Below are 15,781 nucleotides of genomic sequence, written 5' to 3'. Positions count from 1 at the left end.
AACCATTCAGTCTGGGAAATTAAGGACGTTCCACAGGACTACAATTACAATTACAATATCCTTGTTTAGAGGGAAGAAGAGCAGGCACAAGACAGACAGTTGCGAGTAAGTAGGCTTACTTTGCAGTACCAACAAAAATGCCGACTGGTATTTTGGCGAGTCGGGTGAGAGATGTATTTGGTGTAGTCGTTGCAGAGGAACATCGCGGATACCGGAGGGAATGAGGTGCTGTTTGTTAAACCTTCTCACAGACACGGGGGAAAATGAATCCAAAAAAGCCAGCTTCCAAACGTTCTACTCGTATTCTCAACGCTATCCTTTGATTCGTTTGATAGAGGACTATTACGGAACATACTTCGGAAGATGGAATACTTTCCATATGTGTCAAAAATATTCAGTCATTATTGAAGACAAGTGTTTTTGGCTAGACTACTATTGTGGATTTCATCATGGTCCCAACAGCGCCAATTCCACCCACTGATGAATTCACATCCCTGGAAAACCACAGCAATATCTGAGCTCTCAGTCAGCCATAATAAGATGCCCAAAGCATCGTGAAAATTGTCTTTGAGTGTATCAGAGTTTCACTCTGTAGGGGTATATGCAGATATGATCAGCCGACAGCGACGATAGACGTACCTGCGCTATACGTAACCAAACCAAGGAAAACTATTAATCAGGGACCATTAAACTCGATCGCTCAAAATACTGGCAATTCCGGTGAAACCAGACACTTCGGCGCAAGGTCTAGCGGAAACCGATGCGAATGTCAGGTCGGTAACAGTATTTGATTTTTCATTCCCATTTCAGAGAGATAGCATTAATCCACCCGGCGTTCGAGCAATAACGTTTTATTTCCGGGCTTCTCCTAGAGATAAAGAAAGCTAGAATACTAGGTGAACTAAGCCTCAGTTTTTGACGAATGATTCCAAAGTGCCTATGATCGGAATGACCGAGTTAGCCGTAGATGTTGGAACTGACGTCCATGGGTAGAAAAGAAGTCTGCAAGTCCTTAAGAATATGCCTATGAGGTCATTCCTAGCAAAGAGAACGGGTGGAGCAGATGAAAAAACATTTGAAAAAGAAAATGGAGAGNACATTTGAAAAAGAAAAATGGAGCGTCAGCAGTGACTCTTTCCCTACCCTACTGTATGCAGCAAGTAAGGTGACTTGGCTGGTAGCACCACGTGACGGCCGATGTAGCACGAGGTTATCTGTAACGGTGGTAGTACTCATATCTGTACGTGGGCTGAGAATAAGATGCCTATCATGTTCAACCAAAAATTTTGTCTGAAAAACCTAACCACAAGTCAGCGTGACGGATATAATGCAGCTGGGGCCATAAAATAAAGCTTGAAAGACATTAGTAAAGTGTTTATAGAAATCGTCGTCTGATACCTCTTCAAAGTATTATGCGCATATGTTCGTAAAATTGGATCTCGGAAACACACTTCTTCAGGGTCCACAGAAACAAGGGATCAAGGTTATCCTAATGCATACTTAACTGCATCAGTCAGGTTATTCGTCAAGTATGACTTCGGATCGGATTTCAAAACAATTGCCGTGGGACTGGTTCAAAAATGATGCGCAAAATCGAGGAAGACCTGAACTGTAATCTGCATTCGGACTGCTGGTGGGTTTCACCTGTGTAAAAATCTGGCGCTCGACATGGCGATCCTACAAGCATGTCACGATTATCCAGGATGCATTTAAAAAGTACAGAATCAGTAGGACATGTTTTTAAATAGGCTATTGTCTAGGCCAAGCCGCATCTCGCTCATACTCAGCATGTTGAAATCAAACCACTAGTGGCAACCACAGAGTCCAGAAGTTTTCAGTCGGTTAACCGCGGCTGACCTTAAAACCTACCACGTTCAACTCTTGAACCTGGCAAAGGGAGCTTTTGCATTTGGCCATTTTCTTACAAGTTGTACACGCTGAAGTTGCAAATCTGTTTTTCTTCCGAACTGTATTCCCTTTGCAGTGTGGTTTATCGCTTTTGAGACGATCACTTGTGCGAAAATACACGGATGTTGATATCTCATGACTTAATAGAAAGTTGAATACGGTTTACTGGTTAAAGATATTACAACACCATCTTAGGATTAGTTTTAACCAAATAGTGTGTGAAAAATTTTTCCGTCAAATTTTCAGTTCCAAAGCGGTCCGGGCGGCTTAGATAATTCAAAACGCAATGCGTGTGCGGTGTCACACGGTGTGAAATGCAAACAAATGATCCGTCCCTTACCACGTCACTTGATCTGAGCGCACGTAAATTAATGCCGATGTTTTCTTTGATCTTACCGAGTCAGCGTCAAGAAATACTAATCGTATGAAAGTGATAAAAATTTGTCCGACTTTGAAACATGCGAACGATTAAAGTAGTTTTCAGTGCCTATACCTGTACCAACAATACTCTAAGTAAATCAACAAGTTTGTGGGTGTTTATTTTACACCAACATTTATGCAAAACGGTTTTCCGGAGTTCAGTCTACAGTCCTCACATTTGGTCCGTTTGGATGTGTCCAGTCCAACTCAAAAAACACCAGGCAGAAATAGTTTGCACCACGACACTGAGATCAGTAGTATCCCACCAGGTGCAAAGCGCACTGCAGAAAGGGGAATGACGCGTAAAACACGGACAGTGAATTTGAGGGTAGCATTTAAAGTGTACGGCTTGAACCAATTCATTTAATGATCTTCTACCTGTTTAGTTCCAGAGCAAAGCCTACAAGGCAGCATTTAGTTTCCCGAAAGCAATCTTTGAACACTAATCACGATGCAGATTACCAACTTATTTGGAGAACCAATACGAAGTCGTACTGATAAATTCAAACGCACCCAGTTTCCTACTTTGATTGATGAACAGTTAGTTGGGACTCAAACAAAAAATGGTTATTTAAGTCTGACCAGCAGATCAATTAGCGATCACAGTCTGCTAACACAGGTAGGCCAACAAACACAAAATCAACTGTTTTTCCACAAATACTGTGTGAATTACTTACGCTGATACGATATAGATTCACTCAGCTGAGGAAAGGAGGCTCAAATTAAGCTCCGTACTACTAAAAATGGAGACAGGAGGATTGTTCATAGCTTAGAGTTTGTGTGCGTATAAAGTCAATCACACAGACTGAACATTACTTTCCTGGTAAGGAAAACCATGTGCATTATGTCAGCTGACACTAGCTGTACTACGCCACATCGACGAAGGTGGGGCAGCAAACTCGGGAAGATTTTATCGTGAGTTTGAAGGTGGAAAATATTTACTCAGTAATCTGACGTGCATTTTAAAGTTTGACGTCATTGTTCAGCCCAAAATGATCAATTTGATTGTGAACACTGCGGATATCCTGTTTTTAGCACAACAGAATCCAGGTTGGTACAGGTCTTGATCAAGTAGTAACTTGCCCCAGTGTCGATTTGCATGCTTGCCTCTGATTTTAACTGTTGAAGTCAACGTTATGATTTACCCTAACGATTTATTATAGAAGGTCCCTCGGTGCAAGCGACGAAAGATTAACAATGCATATACTTTCCACCGCTTGGTCTCTCCTGAGATTATTAAACATATTTATAGCCGGGTTATCAGTGTCTATTTCCACCATATAATAAGCGACATTCGGTAGTCAACAGTGAGCAAAGGACAATAAAAATCAGGCTGCAACGGACGCCAGTCAACAAGCTGACCTCGTAAAACAACCCCTTTGTAAATGGCGAAAGGAACCATGTAAAAATCCGCTAGATCACTCGCAGACTTTTCATAACAACGGGACCACACCAAACTGAATGCAGTCATATCACATGAGAGACAAGAGTTTCTGGGGGTAATTAGTAACATCTTGCATGTTGTATATCTTGTTGTTGTATATGCCATATTGTTTCTTGTTTCTCATTCCTAGGCTGCTCTGAGTTTATTTGTATGCCTTATCATTTCCCCCAACTCTCGTTGTTTTTCCTATACAGACCTGTTAAGATCAGCCGGCTAATCTTTGAAAAACAGACCACCGTGATGAGCAACACTTTAGTGAATTCTCACTAACATCAGAAAACAAGGAACAGTCGCACCAGTTTAGTGTGCATAAAACTCAATCTATGACTTTTACCACGCTGCCACCAAACTATCTGCTTGCATAAATGAAGCGTAGCTGCAAATTAACACCAAAATGGCCGGGATAAATGACATATGCCAATTAATTAACCAAGAAGTAAACATGTGCTGTTGGAATACTTTGAAAAGTGAATTTATGCAAATGAGGGTATCCCCCTTCCCCTATTTCTCCTTCAACTTGAATTAGTGTATCGGCAATCTAATTAGCTGACACTAGCTGAAACCGTTCCGTCGTTCCAGCTCACCTATAAAAGGTGGAAAAGACTTGACCCTTATTCTACACAAATGTGCTCTGGTAACGGAGGTTGGACAAAAAGGGAAACGCAACAAATCACTGTAGATTTAAACCTGTTCTGTTTTCAAACTGCGGTATTTATGCACACAAACGAGCTAAAGGCGAAAGTTCATGTGCTAATCGGCTAATCAGGAAATCGCTGTGAAAGCGTTTGTGCCATTTGTTAGTAGAACCTTGGTTGCTGCGTCCATTCCTAATTACTCAAGCTGACCAGGTAGGGGACGGATATTAGACGTGACAAGATATATGAAAACTTAACCATTTAAGTGAGCTTGGTCTTGAACGTTGAATGAGATTTTTTTGCTCATATAATTTGTAATATATATTGGAAGAAAACATGGCAAACATGTCTCTGGCAAAAGCGAAAATAACCCGCCTCTTTCTGTCAAAACCAGGTTTTCTGTTTTTAACCTGAGTAGGTATATGGGAGGAAAACGCCCATAACTGGATTATATTCAGTATGACAAATCTGGTCTAAGAAAGGCTATCAAGATAGAGAACTCAGCAATCGAATCACGAATTGACTGGTTTCGGAGTTATCCCAAGTCAGAGATGAACACTGTAAAGGCAAATCAATTGCCAAGCTCGGCGAACAGATCAACAGCCACCTGATCAGTTACCAACTGTAAAGGCATTTAGAGGTACCAAGCGCACAACTTTGATTAGTCAGTATCAACGATGTGGGAATTCATAGGATGGTTTCAATAACACCATACGATTGTTTCTAAAGGTCACAAAAACACGAAGTACTGTTGGTATAACGGTAAAAACAAGTTAAGGGTTAGATTAAGAACAACGCGTGCATTATCATCAGCGGAGTGTTATTTTCTCATCTTTGGTCTCTTAACGTAGCTGTAGTGTGACAGCAGTGTTTCAGAAACTGCTGCTCACTTGTTGTGGTTCAATTCGTCGGAGACGGATTTTCGTGAATTTGCGAATCTTTTCCAATATTATCTTTCTGCCGAACCACAAGGCACGAGCGAGTCTAAACCTGGCAAGGTAGTAGGCTTCTTTGAGGGATCCTTTCCTTAGACATGGTGGCTCATTACTGCTGTTGACACCTGAATAGGTGACTGTTCTTTGTTCGTATAAATTTTTACACACTAAAGTAAATTCGAACAACCTTCCACGGGGATCCCCCATTTGTTTTCCGTAATCTAATGCATCAAAGCACCCCTGAGGTGCTTGGTGCTCGAGGTGCACCGCACATATTGATGGTAGGTTATCACCGTCCTCAAGCCGATAAATCCTGAAACGTACTCAGCCACGTAGCCTTGATGCAAGACATCTTGCAACAGACAATAAACCCAAAACTATAACCAGATTAGAAGAGGATATTGGTCTACTTGATCCTACAAGTTTACGGTCAATGTCACATCACATTGGTCAACATGGGCAGATAAGTTAATGATGCGTCCACTCTAGCTGATTTTATAATCACCTGGAGCGAAACTAAGACGAGGTCAGTAGTGCACTGGTCGGTCAGTGGACAAATAGGCTGCAAACAAGCGTTGAGTGGCTCAATCAATTCCCTCTACGCTGGTTTGGATTCAGTCACAGCCTTTCTCTCAGGGCCGTTTTAGGACTCACAAGATTTACGGATAAGACTGATTCGCAGTATCGAACCCCACTATCAACTAATATGAAGTTGGAAGTTCATTTTGAAAACTAGATTTAAGGAAAAGGTTTAACCGAAGCGTCAGGCCCTCGGGAACAGTTTTTGAGTTTCAGTATTACTAATGAATTTTTGAAATGGCTGACCACAACTGAAAATTAAATACGGGCTGGGTTACACGAGGTGTAGTCTAACGAGAAAACGTTGCTTCAGCTCCGTAGTATCTCTAAAGAGAGAATCTATCTACAGTGGTTTATAATAAACTTCGGAACAGTCTTTATTTAGCTGGCGCACTGGGGAATGATTAAGGGTGACGTATTTAAACTGATCTTCCCTGTTTGCCGGTCCGTCTACCCACAAGATATAATGCCTCTGGCCCTTCATACCTTTTTTTTAGCAAGACAGTCGGATGATACGTATGCTTCCTCAGCCATGAAAAGCTCGCAGGCCAGTGAAAAACATCCAATCGTACTGCGCGCACGTGCACGCTGAGGGTTTTTCAACTCCACAGCAAGGATCTCCTCTCAGCCAAATTCCATAATACCCTGAAAATCTGTTGCTTTCACATATATACATACATCTGCGTATGCTTCTGCACTACTACTTAATTATACCACTACACCTATTCAGATATGCGAGCTGGAATTTGTCTCATAATTCCTGGCAACAGACGCATCTAAGTAGATCATCGCGCTCGTCTGCTTCGTGATGGAAATCGTTCATTTTACGTCACCATTACACCCGTTCTTAGGGTACAGCTGTCAGTACAGAAATCATAGCAAGGCATAAGCATATCAACTGTACCAATTATAAGAATGAGCGTCGAGCATCTCAGTTTATTAGGAAGGAACTCTCCGGCCAAAATTCGCTGGCATCATCCAAGTGGTTAGGTTAATGCATTATGACTCCTCTTATCAACACATCATGTCCCCAGGTTAAATTTTCCACATCTATCGGAGATTCGGTTTCCTGTTGTCTGTTTTTCATATCCGTACGGGTTTTCTTTGTCTGTCCCAACGGGAGAGGCCAAACAAACAAGGTGACATTAAATTAAATGAACCATTACAATCCTGTCAAATCTTGGTTTGTGTACGGTTGTAACGGGAACTACTGCTTTGCACTCCCAATAAGACGACCTCAGAGCACTTTAGAATATCAGAGCATCGGTTTGAGAAAAACTCGTTTACATTTCTGAGTAGTCTCAACCTGTAAAATTGGCAATCCTTAGACCTGTATACTTGGTTATCATTTGGCAATTTGCTTGCCTCATGAGCTCTCACTGGTTTTTCTAACATTATTCTATTGGAATCCTATTCAAACTGACTCTGTTCAGCACACCGAAAGGACGGAAAACCGAACATAAAATCGGGAAGCAATCTCCCTACTAAATGAGCAATCCCCTCGCGACAGAATATTCCACTTTTTCTTTGTCATCGAATATAGAAGGTCACCTGTAAACTTAAAGTGACTACACTAGAATATGTCACACGGAGCAAGACCTTGTCTGTCCGATTTTGGAGTCGAATTCTTGAGGTGAAATGCAAAGTTATAAAGTCCAGTCAGCGTAAAAAGAAGTAGACAAGTGGTAAGGTGCTTTTCTCCTAAACGAAGTGGAGTATTTACCCAAATCAATCGCAGATTCATCTGATACGTCCACATTCTCGCTAATGTCTTATTACTGAAGAAGCGGGTAGTCCGTAGATCGCATATTCTTTCATTGTAGTTGGTCTCTCAGCTTGAATTCAACGGGTCTGAAACTGTCAATCGCTTTATATGTCCCAGTGTTTGTGGTCTTCCAAAAGCCAATTTACCTGTTTGCCTGCTTAGCTAGAAACATTTCAACTTAATTCCAGTTACCTAAAAGAGTGGTGGAAAAAGCCTGTTCAAACAACTCAACCTGAACATTATTGGAAAACCAGGTGTGAACCTTTATGTCATTGCACACAATGATATTTTTCATGCAATTGGCGCAAAAGATATTGGCGACAGAAGCAGGCATTCCACGCAGCCTGGGCACCACCCCAATCTTACAATCCCTTTCCCCATGCAGGACAAATAGATGGTGGTAGATAGTTCATTTCAGTTACCAGGACAGTTTGTTCGCTTCAAACTTACTTGCTAACGGGATTGCTCAAAATGTTCCACTGTCAAGCAGATATCCTGTTTTGATCGTAGACTGAGCGACAAAAATCGGAGCAGATCACAATACTTTTTCAACCTGCGCTTCCTCTGTGACCATGCATATATATACATACATATGCTGCAGCAGGGTTAGACCTTAAGGCATAGGAAAGTCACTAGATAGCAGGCCAAATTCCCTCTTATCAACTGGTCGTTGAGGTTTCCAAACTACTTTCGGCTTTTGAGGAAAATAAAGCGGCAGAAATCGCCGAAGGTGACAAAGATGAATAAAAAGCACCTGTCTAAACTTCCTTGCACGATGCCATCTCACCTAAGCTTAATACTCAGAAAGGGAAATTGAGATAAAGCAGAGGAGAGCTCTACTCTTCATTCAGGTTGGCCACACCGGTTGGCCCAACATGCAAGCCAAGACTACTGGGAACAATGTCAATCAATCGACTCAAACCTGTACTTTTCGCAAAGAATGAGTGGTTCAACACAACCGTTTGACGAAGAACATCATAAACGAAAAATTTAGCTAAATTCACTTGAGTCATCCGATCAAACCAACCCCGTGTGCAACCTGATGTTTTTCACGAAGTGCGAGCAATGTGGGTAGGACCTAAGGTTGGAGTCTGAGTCTACCCGATGAACCCCAAGGAGGACAAGACTGGTTGGGGCTGTCGAAGTTTTTTCAGTGTCTTTATAAATGGGCTGGTTCATATCCAGGGTTGGTAGGTGACTTTGAAGCCGATCGCGTCTTACTGATTGATCACGCTTGCCTTTAGTTTGCTTGCTCCATTTTACATCCGCTGCTTCGGACCGGATCGTCTGAAATGTCGTTTCTCCTACATTGTACATCTTGACTCATGGGTCAGAATGCCTGACATTCATCCACTTACTGCCTTTTGGTGGTGCATACACGTCCTGGCTTCCGTGAGTGAATGTGACCACTCTCAAAATTACTTTTCACTCATATCCAGCTGTACCTGAAAACCACAAAAGTCCTTGCTCCGTAACCCTTCAAGCGATCCGTGCTGCCTCTGCTCCCCAATTGTGGAGGAAACATAATTTGTGGCAAATCAACCGTTTATAGATATGTTTATCAGTGTAAGTTACCAATGAATGGCACAGTAAGTAGTGAGCTCACGGAGAAGCAGGAAGCATGGTCACAAAGGCCACCTGAATAGTTCATATTCACTGCCTTTGAATAAACGGAGATTTATGATTTCACAATGCCATTTCAAGACGTGAACAACTGTGCCCAATTTAAATAATCTGTCCGGTTCAAGGAAGAAACTATGTTTTCGCCAACTGTGTAGACTTCTGCTATTAGGTGAACAATGGAAACCAAGCCGATCATTTGAAGAGCTTGAATAATCAGAGATGCAGTGCAGATTCCGACTGGCATCTTCGCATTCGGAGCTGCGTAAACCTGAATTACATGAAAGACTTTTTCTATCTTCGAAGTATTCAGCCCACCGGTCAAGACATTTTTATTTATTCAAGATGGTCACTCCTTTCCAATCCTTAACGGTTTCACTTACGGGTGGTTTCCGGGGGCCGGTCGCACTGAAATAATCTTCGCGCATTGCCGGTTTGCTGGGCTTCTTTGTCTTCCTTGGCTTTTTGTGTCCACTACGGTCGGGCCGCACGCTCACTTTCCCTCGACTTCTGATAATTCGTCGCACCGATTTGTGTTCGGGACCGGCTGAGATATTTCTCCGAGTTTTAAGCAGTACCGCCGTTCGGCCTGACATCCAGTGCTTAGGTGACCTGTTGGTCCCATGCTACATGTACTATACAAAGAGGTGGCAATCTTGTCCCAGTAAGAGTTCACATCTGATGGCGGAGCGTTTGGAAGTGACTCAAGGAGACGATTCTGGTAAGTTCATCTAACATCCGGATCTGCCAGTCTCTCAGTTGCCAGGTGATTTGCACGCAACTTACGCGGTCCAGGGAAACGTAGGGAGAAGCGACTCCGGACGAGTGCGTGGTTAGAATCCACAAACGTGTTCCAAAAAGGCCGGCAGTCAGTTTTTGATCCACACCATCTTTAACTTACGGCAATGTGGTCGATATGAGTTTGTGGTCAGTATGGCGCCGGAGGACACTATGTGGCCAGAGGACTTCGGCTATTTCGGAAGTTGGTACTGCATAAAAACGGCCTGTTGTCAGCAAACAGGTGAAGCAATCGTTTCCCATTTTCCGTACGCATCGGGTCCGAACAATGTAAACCTCCTAAATAAGTCCCAGATCTGCTAAACCCGTCCACTTGTGCATTCATATCTGCGTAAACCACCACGATATCTGAGCCTTTAGCTCACCGCAACAGGGCATTCAGGAAGTCTGCCTTTGTTATCAGTTGGGGCGGATGCAGACACGATATACAGACATCAATCAAATTTTCGCTTTTGTGACTGCTTCACAGATGTTGCCAGAGGAATCGCACACAGGCGTCTGTCATCAGGCAGGGATACTTCCGCCCGGTGAGTTAATGCGATATCGATTCGAGCACATCCCGCCGCAGCAGCCTCTGGATCACCAGAGGTGCCTAGCCGGAAGCGAGTGGAGAACGATGAGGCGATTAGCACAACTGTTGTGCTTGCGTCTTGAATTGTTGTATCTGAGGCACTGTACACATCAATGCAAAGCGATTCCAGTGTGAGAACAAAAGCAGCTTGTTGTCCTTCAGCATGCGAGCATTGAAGGTTGCTAGATAGACTTGGCGCCGAGGCTTGAAGTTTGATTTCGAGATACCTGAAGACGAGTAGATGTCGCGCGCAAAACCGATTCAAGACGAACGGAGTCATCATTCCTATGTGCTGGGCCTACATGGGGAGAGATACCAGTGGGGTAGGGAGGAGGGAAGAAAAAGTATGTGAAAGAAAAAGAAGGGAGGCATCAGCTATAGCCCGTATTTTGCTTATCTACCCTGTTGTATGCAGCGAGCAAGGCGACCCGATTGGTAGCACCGCGCGACGGCCAATGTGACATGAGTTTATTTGTATATGTGCAGTTCATGTTTGTACGTGAGCCTGGATCCTGCCAGGGCGCCCACACCTAGACAGGAGGGCGATTAGGGTCACACCGTCACACCACGGTAAGGTCCATTCTCTTAGTGACGGCAAAGGTTCACCCAAATCATGAAATCTTGTTTTTTATGGTGACAGAGCTACCAAAAAGCGAGAAAGGACATTGAGCAGCTTAAAAAGCATCGGTCCTTTACACAGATCAGCCGTAATCCCAGGTCATCCCAAGTTTATTCAACTTTTATCGCGTGAAAACAGTATTCTGAATAGAATTCCATCTGATCAGTGAGACATTCTCCACTGGGACGAGTTTAAATCAGTATAAACTCTCAGACCCGGTTCTTTCAAAAGAAAACTTACATCAGTTTCCCATAGCGTAAAAATGAGTGGAGCGTTGCCAGATTGGTTCTTGGCTACATATGGGGTTTTGAAGATCAACTGACAGGTCAATTCAAAATTGGACCACCCACATATTACGACAGCTTTGCTGTCCATCATAACCACAGAATGTCATGTTTTACGTTGTGCTTCCCTGAATACCAGCATGTTTCACCATCAACTGACCCTGCATCCCATCTACGTCAAAAGTTGCTTGCGAATCACACGACAGCTCTTCGCGTCAATCATCTTAGAGTGCACCAAGGAAACGCAGGTTTCAAAAGTTTCGGAAGCAACAAGAATGAATTCTAATTCAATATACATTATCTAGCAGGCGACCGAATACGGAATTATAGGTGGTCAAAATGTTGACCACCTAGGGAAGGTAACTTTATTGAAATAAGCTGAATTCTGATAGCCCAAATGGATAAATAAATTTTGCGTCAAAAACCAATTGATATTAATTTCCTTTTAACCACTATAAAAATGCTTTAGGGTCTCAGAATTTGATACAAATTCCAACAAGGTGTATTACAGTCAATACAGTCGTTTGAATAAAATGGTGTTTTAATGTTTGTACCATATAGCTCCGTTGCCTGATCAGTACCTTCGGATAAAGACACGAATTTTCCGATTAGACATTCATGTACACCCATGGTTCAGAACAAGCCAACAAGAGGACTAGATTAGGTAGTTTTTAACCTTTCCGGATTACAGCCATTTATCAAAATCACTGGTGTTAGTTCTCGCTTCCCTGATCAAGAACAGATAATGTGCGTGCCTAGATATTATAGTAAAAACGCGAGACTATACCAAATATGCCCGGGAACTCCCATGTCTTATTATACATTAAACTACGGGGAGAAAAATGCTATAGAGACCATTGTGATTTACGAAATATGAACACCATTGTCAATATGCTGTAAATGCATTAGTAGTGTTTTTGGAATTCACATCAGTACTAGAAGTACAGGTGCGTTTGCAAGCATTGAAGAAATGTGAGTTGAAACCCGAAAAACATATTTGCGGAGGCAAAATTCAGACAGCTGAAAGAGTAAATTACAGTCATGTAACATGACTTGGGTCTGGCCATTCCCGACCGATCGGTAGCTAGTTTAACTTACACAATTCAGGGCATAACAACTTGGACCTATTATTCCAACAGCATTTACCGGTCACTGGTGGGCGGTAAATGATAGACAGATCAACTAAAATCCGGCAAACGGGTTTCAATGTTTCATTTGGTTTGATTTGGTGACTTGTCTCCCTCAACCTTCACGTTGTCGTTGTTGATTAGCTCTCTAATTGAGTTTCGGCAGGCATCGCACAAAGTTCATTGGTTCTGTGAAACAAACATCGGGTTGACCATTACTCAGAGTTTCTCATTTGAAATGCGGGATAAACAAAATATTCCGTTTCGTTTGCTTGATTCCGATTCGCTGCGCGAACCGACAATAAATGCCAACCTAATAACAGCAAATTAACTTTTTCGATGAAGCCCAAATTATTCAGAAATCCCAGACATCCCGATCAGCTTTTCCTGGTAACACTGGTCAAAGCATTTTATGCCTGTAAATTCATACATGCATTGCGTGTACCCGAATACGATGCTGCGGTCCCTGCAGTCTCAATGTACCCGGTCGAAAATAAGATCGAATGGAAAACGTTGACAGGCCTAATACAAACTGTCATCAGGTCTGAATATCATGGCCTAACATGAGATCACTTCACCGATTACTTGTGTAGGCTCGGAAAGCCAGCGCTATTTATCCGTTTTCGCGTGAGAATGCACGTCTCTCACCATAGGCTTACTGTAAACACCCATTTCCGTGACATCCACATGGTTTTGGGGAACCTGAAAGCAAATAAAAAAATATACACAAATTTGATAAACAAGAGAGTTTTACTGTCTCAGGTCATTCAGTTGGTAGTCAGTTTGTCCACCAAGCCTGGTAGTTTTGTTGCAAACGTTGCAAACTACTCAGCGCAACACCAACAAACTATAGCTCTACTTCACGTCATAACAATGCGCCAATGATATCACCTTGAGCAGTAAACAAATGACAGTACAAAATGCTTTACCTAGAGAACATTTCAACTACTATATATAGGTATATGAGCAAACGAATTGCATGCAGCGCTAGTACTTTGACTTACCGTTCTTTGTACTCTTGCCACTTCTCTACTTAGGATCCTCAAAACTGGAATGAGTACACCCTGATCCATGTATTTATTCGGTACACGTGAACACAAGACTAAATTTCCAAACCCCTAGAAATGCAACAAAGGTACTATTTTCGCCAAAGCAAGTTAAAGCAGAATTTTGGACAAAACTTCACCACTTGATTACGCAGAGTAATGAGCCAAAAGAAGCTTCAATTTTCGAGGTATAAATACCATCTTATGAGCGTGAGTGATGCACACTAGATATGTGTTTCTGCAGTTAGTGCTCCGTATTGTGTTTGAATCGGCTATTAAGAGGCATGTATCTAATGGCGAAAACTGAACAGACTATAAAAAGTTTAGTGAACCAGAAACGGCATGTTTTGCATAGACTGTTACCCTAGCAGGATGTTGCTTCTAAATGCCAAAAAATAGTAAGCTAATCCGGGAAAACGTAAAAAGGGCCCATAACTGAAAGGCAAAGTTTTTGAATTTTTAGGTGATGAGGTCACAGGGCGGAGGTCCCCAAGTTAGTTGTAAAGAGATCTATAACCAGTAAATGCTGGTGTATTAGACAAGGGTAGATGGTACATTTGCAAGTAATGGTATCAAGTATCTATATATTTCCAGATATGCTGGAAGTTCAGACGAGGTTGTGATATCCCAATAGGACGACGCATCCACAGAAAACTCGAAATCCAAAGTATCCCGGTTTTGCAATAGTTCCGCAATTGGGCAGCAGATAGTTCGGAGCTGACCCCATTCGAGAAGGTTGTGAATAACAAGCCGTTTCAATTAACCACACAGGGAGCCTTGAAAATTGAGCATAATAACATAGCGAAACATATATTCTGACGTCATGAAAAAATATGATGGAGTGTGTATTTCGGATACCATGAAAAGAACACACAACAGAACAAAATAAAAGTGTTCTTTTGAGCAATCTGTCATTTCCTCAAAATCCGTACTAGTGACCATGGAATTCACGTAAACAAATAGTCGGCAAGAATGGTATATGCAGGGAGTAAATAGATGAAAAATTGATGGAAGTGGTTAGATAATCAAACTGGTTATTTTCAGTTAAATTTTCTATTTAAACATTAAATTTTGAGAAAGTTAGCCAATCAGACGGTATATATAAATGCAACTCATTTTTATCACCTTGTAGTGATAAATCCTTAGAAGTCAGTTTGGACGTAAAATGTTTCTCCTCTCGGTGTGCGAAATTCCAGAAATACATGTATGCATACAAACTTAGTACACATGAGACATATGATGTTTCTAAACGGACTATTTTTAACGCAAATTTGACAGCAATCGGCGACAAAAAATTATTGGTGGCTTTGCTTACTTCAAAGCATCAGTTACTTACAACGGAAAGTATTGAATTTTCCCAAAAATAAACTAATAACACCTCCGTCAAGGCACTAATCGTGATCCTAGTGGTCAACTTATCTGAAATAAATAGGAATGCGTTTGGATTTTGTAAAAAATGCAAGCATGACACTGGAGTTGTTGTTAAAGTGACGACTGAGTGAATCCCAACTAGAACTCATGTTTGTGGTCTTCTTCACCCAAAAGTGCCACACAAAGTCCGACACGCGTTTCAGTTGCTGAGATATTCGTTATACAACAGTTTTTGTCTCTTAACAGCCCAAAGAAGGGCGACATCGGCTTGGAGTTGTCGAAGAGTTTTCAGCAACCTTGTAGTTACTGTGATAAGTCCAGGAAGAACATCTTCCTTGGTGAAACCATCTGTATGAATAACAGCACTTCCTTCTTATGCACAATATCACTAACCATACCGCTATCCAGATGTGAAAACAGGACTTGCTTAATCCTGTTTTCTTCTAATGTAGTAAAGGGTTATGATTGGAAAACGGAACGGCTTAGGGTTTTTTCACAATAACATATATACTGCTTGCAAATAAAAGGATTCTTCTCCCTAGCTAACAGTATGCCTTCAAAGAAAATTGATATCAAACAAGTCAGGTGCCGCCACAATTGGCAATGGAAAATAACGTAATTTCTTGATTATCTTATCTACGAATGCAGAGAACTAATGT

The 15,781-nt window shown here is 42.0% G+C and overlaps 1 protein-coding gene across 1 annotated transcript; it reads right to left on the bottom strand.

The window, feature by feature from the left end:
- Positions 1 to 576: 576 nt before the first annotated feature.
- On the bottom strand, positions 577 to 9,902 carry T265_04510 (hypothetical protein; the record flags this gene model as incomplete). Its single annotated transcript, XM_009169265.1, has 3 exons — positions 577 to 669; positions 9,458 to 9,577; positions 9,690 to 9,902. 3 exons carry the CDS (start codon positions 9,900 to 9,902, stop codon positions 577 to 579), a joined length of 426 nt encoding a protein of 141 aa, XP_009167529.1.
- Positions 9,903 to 15,781: the final 5,879 nt, after the last annotated feature.

The sequence above is a fragment of the Opisthorchis viverrini genome (genome assembly GCF_000715545.1).
Source record: "Opisthorchis viverrini unplaced genomic scaffold opera_v5_74, whole genome shotgun sequence".
Taxonomy (NCBI): Eukaryota; Metazoa; Platyhelminthes; class Trematoda; order Opisthorchiida; family Opisthorchiidae; genus Opisthorchis; species Opisthorchis viverrini.
This window is presented reverse-complemented; position numbering and strand designations above follow the sequence as displayed.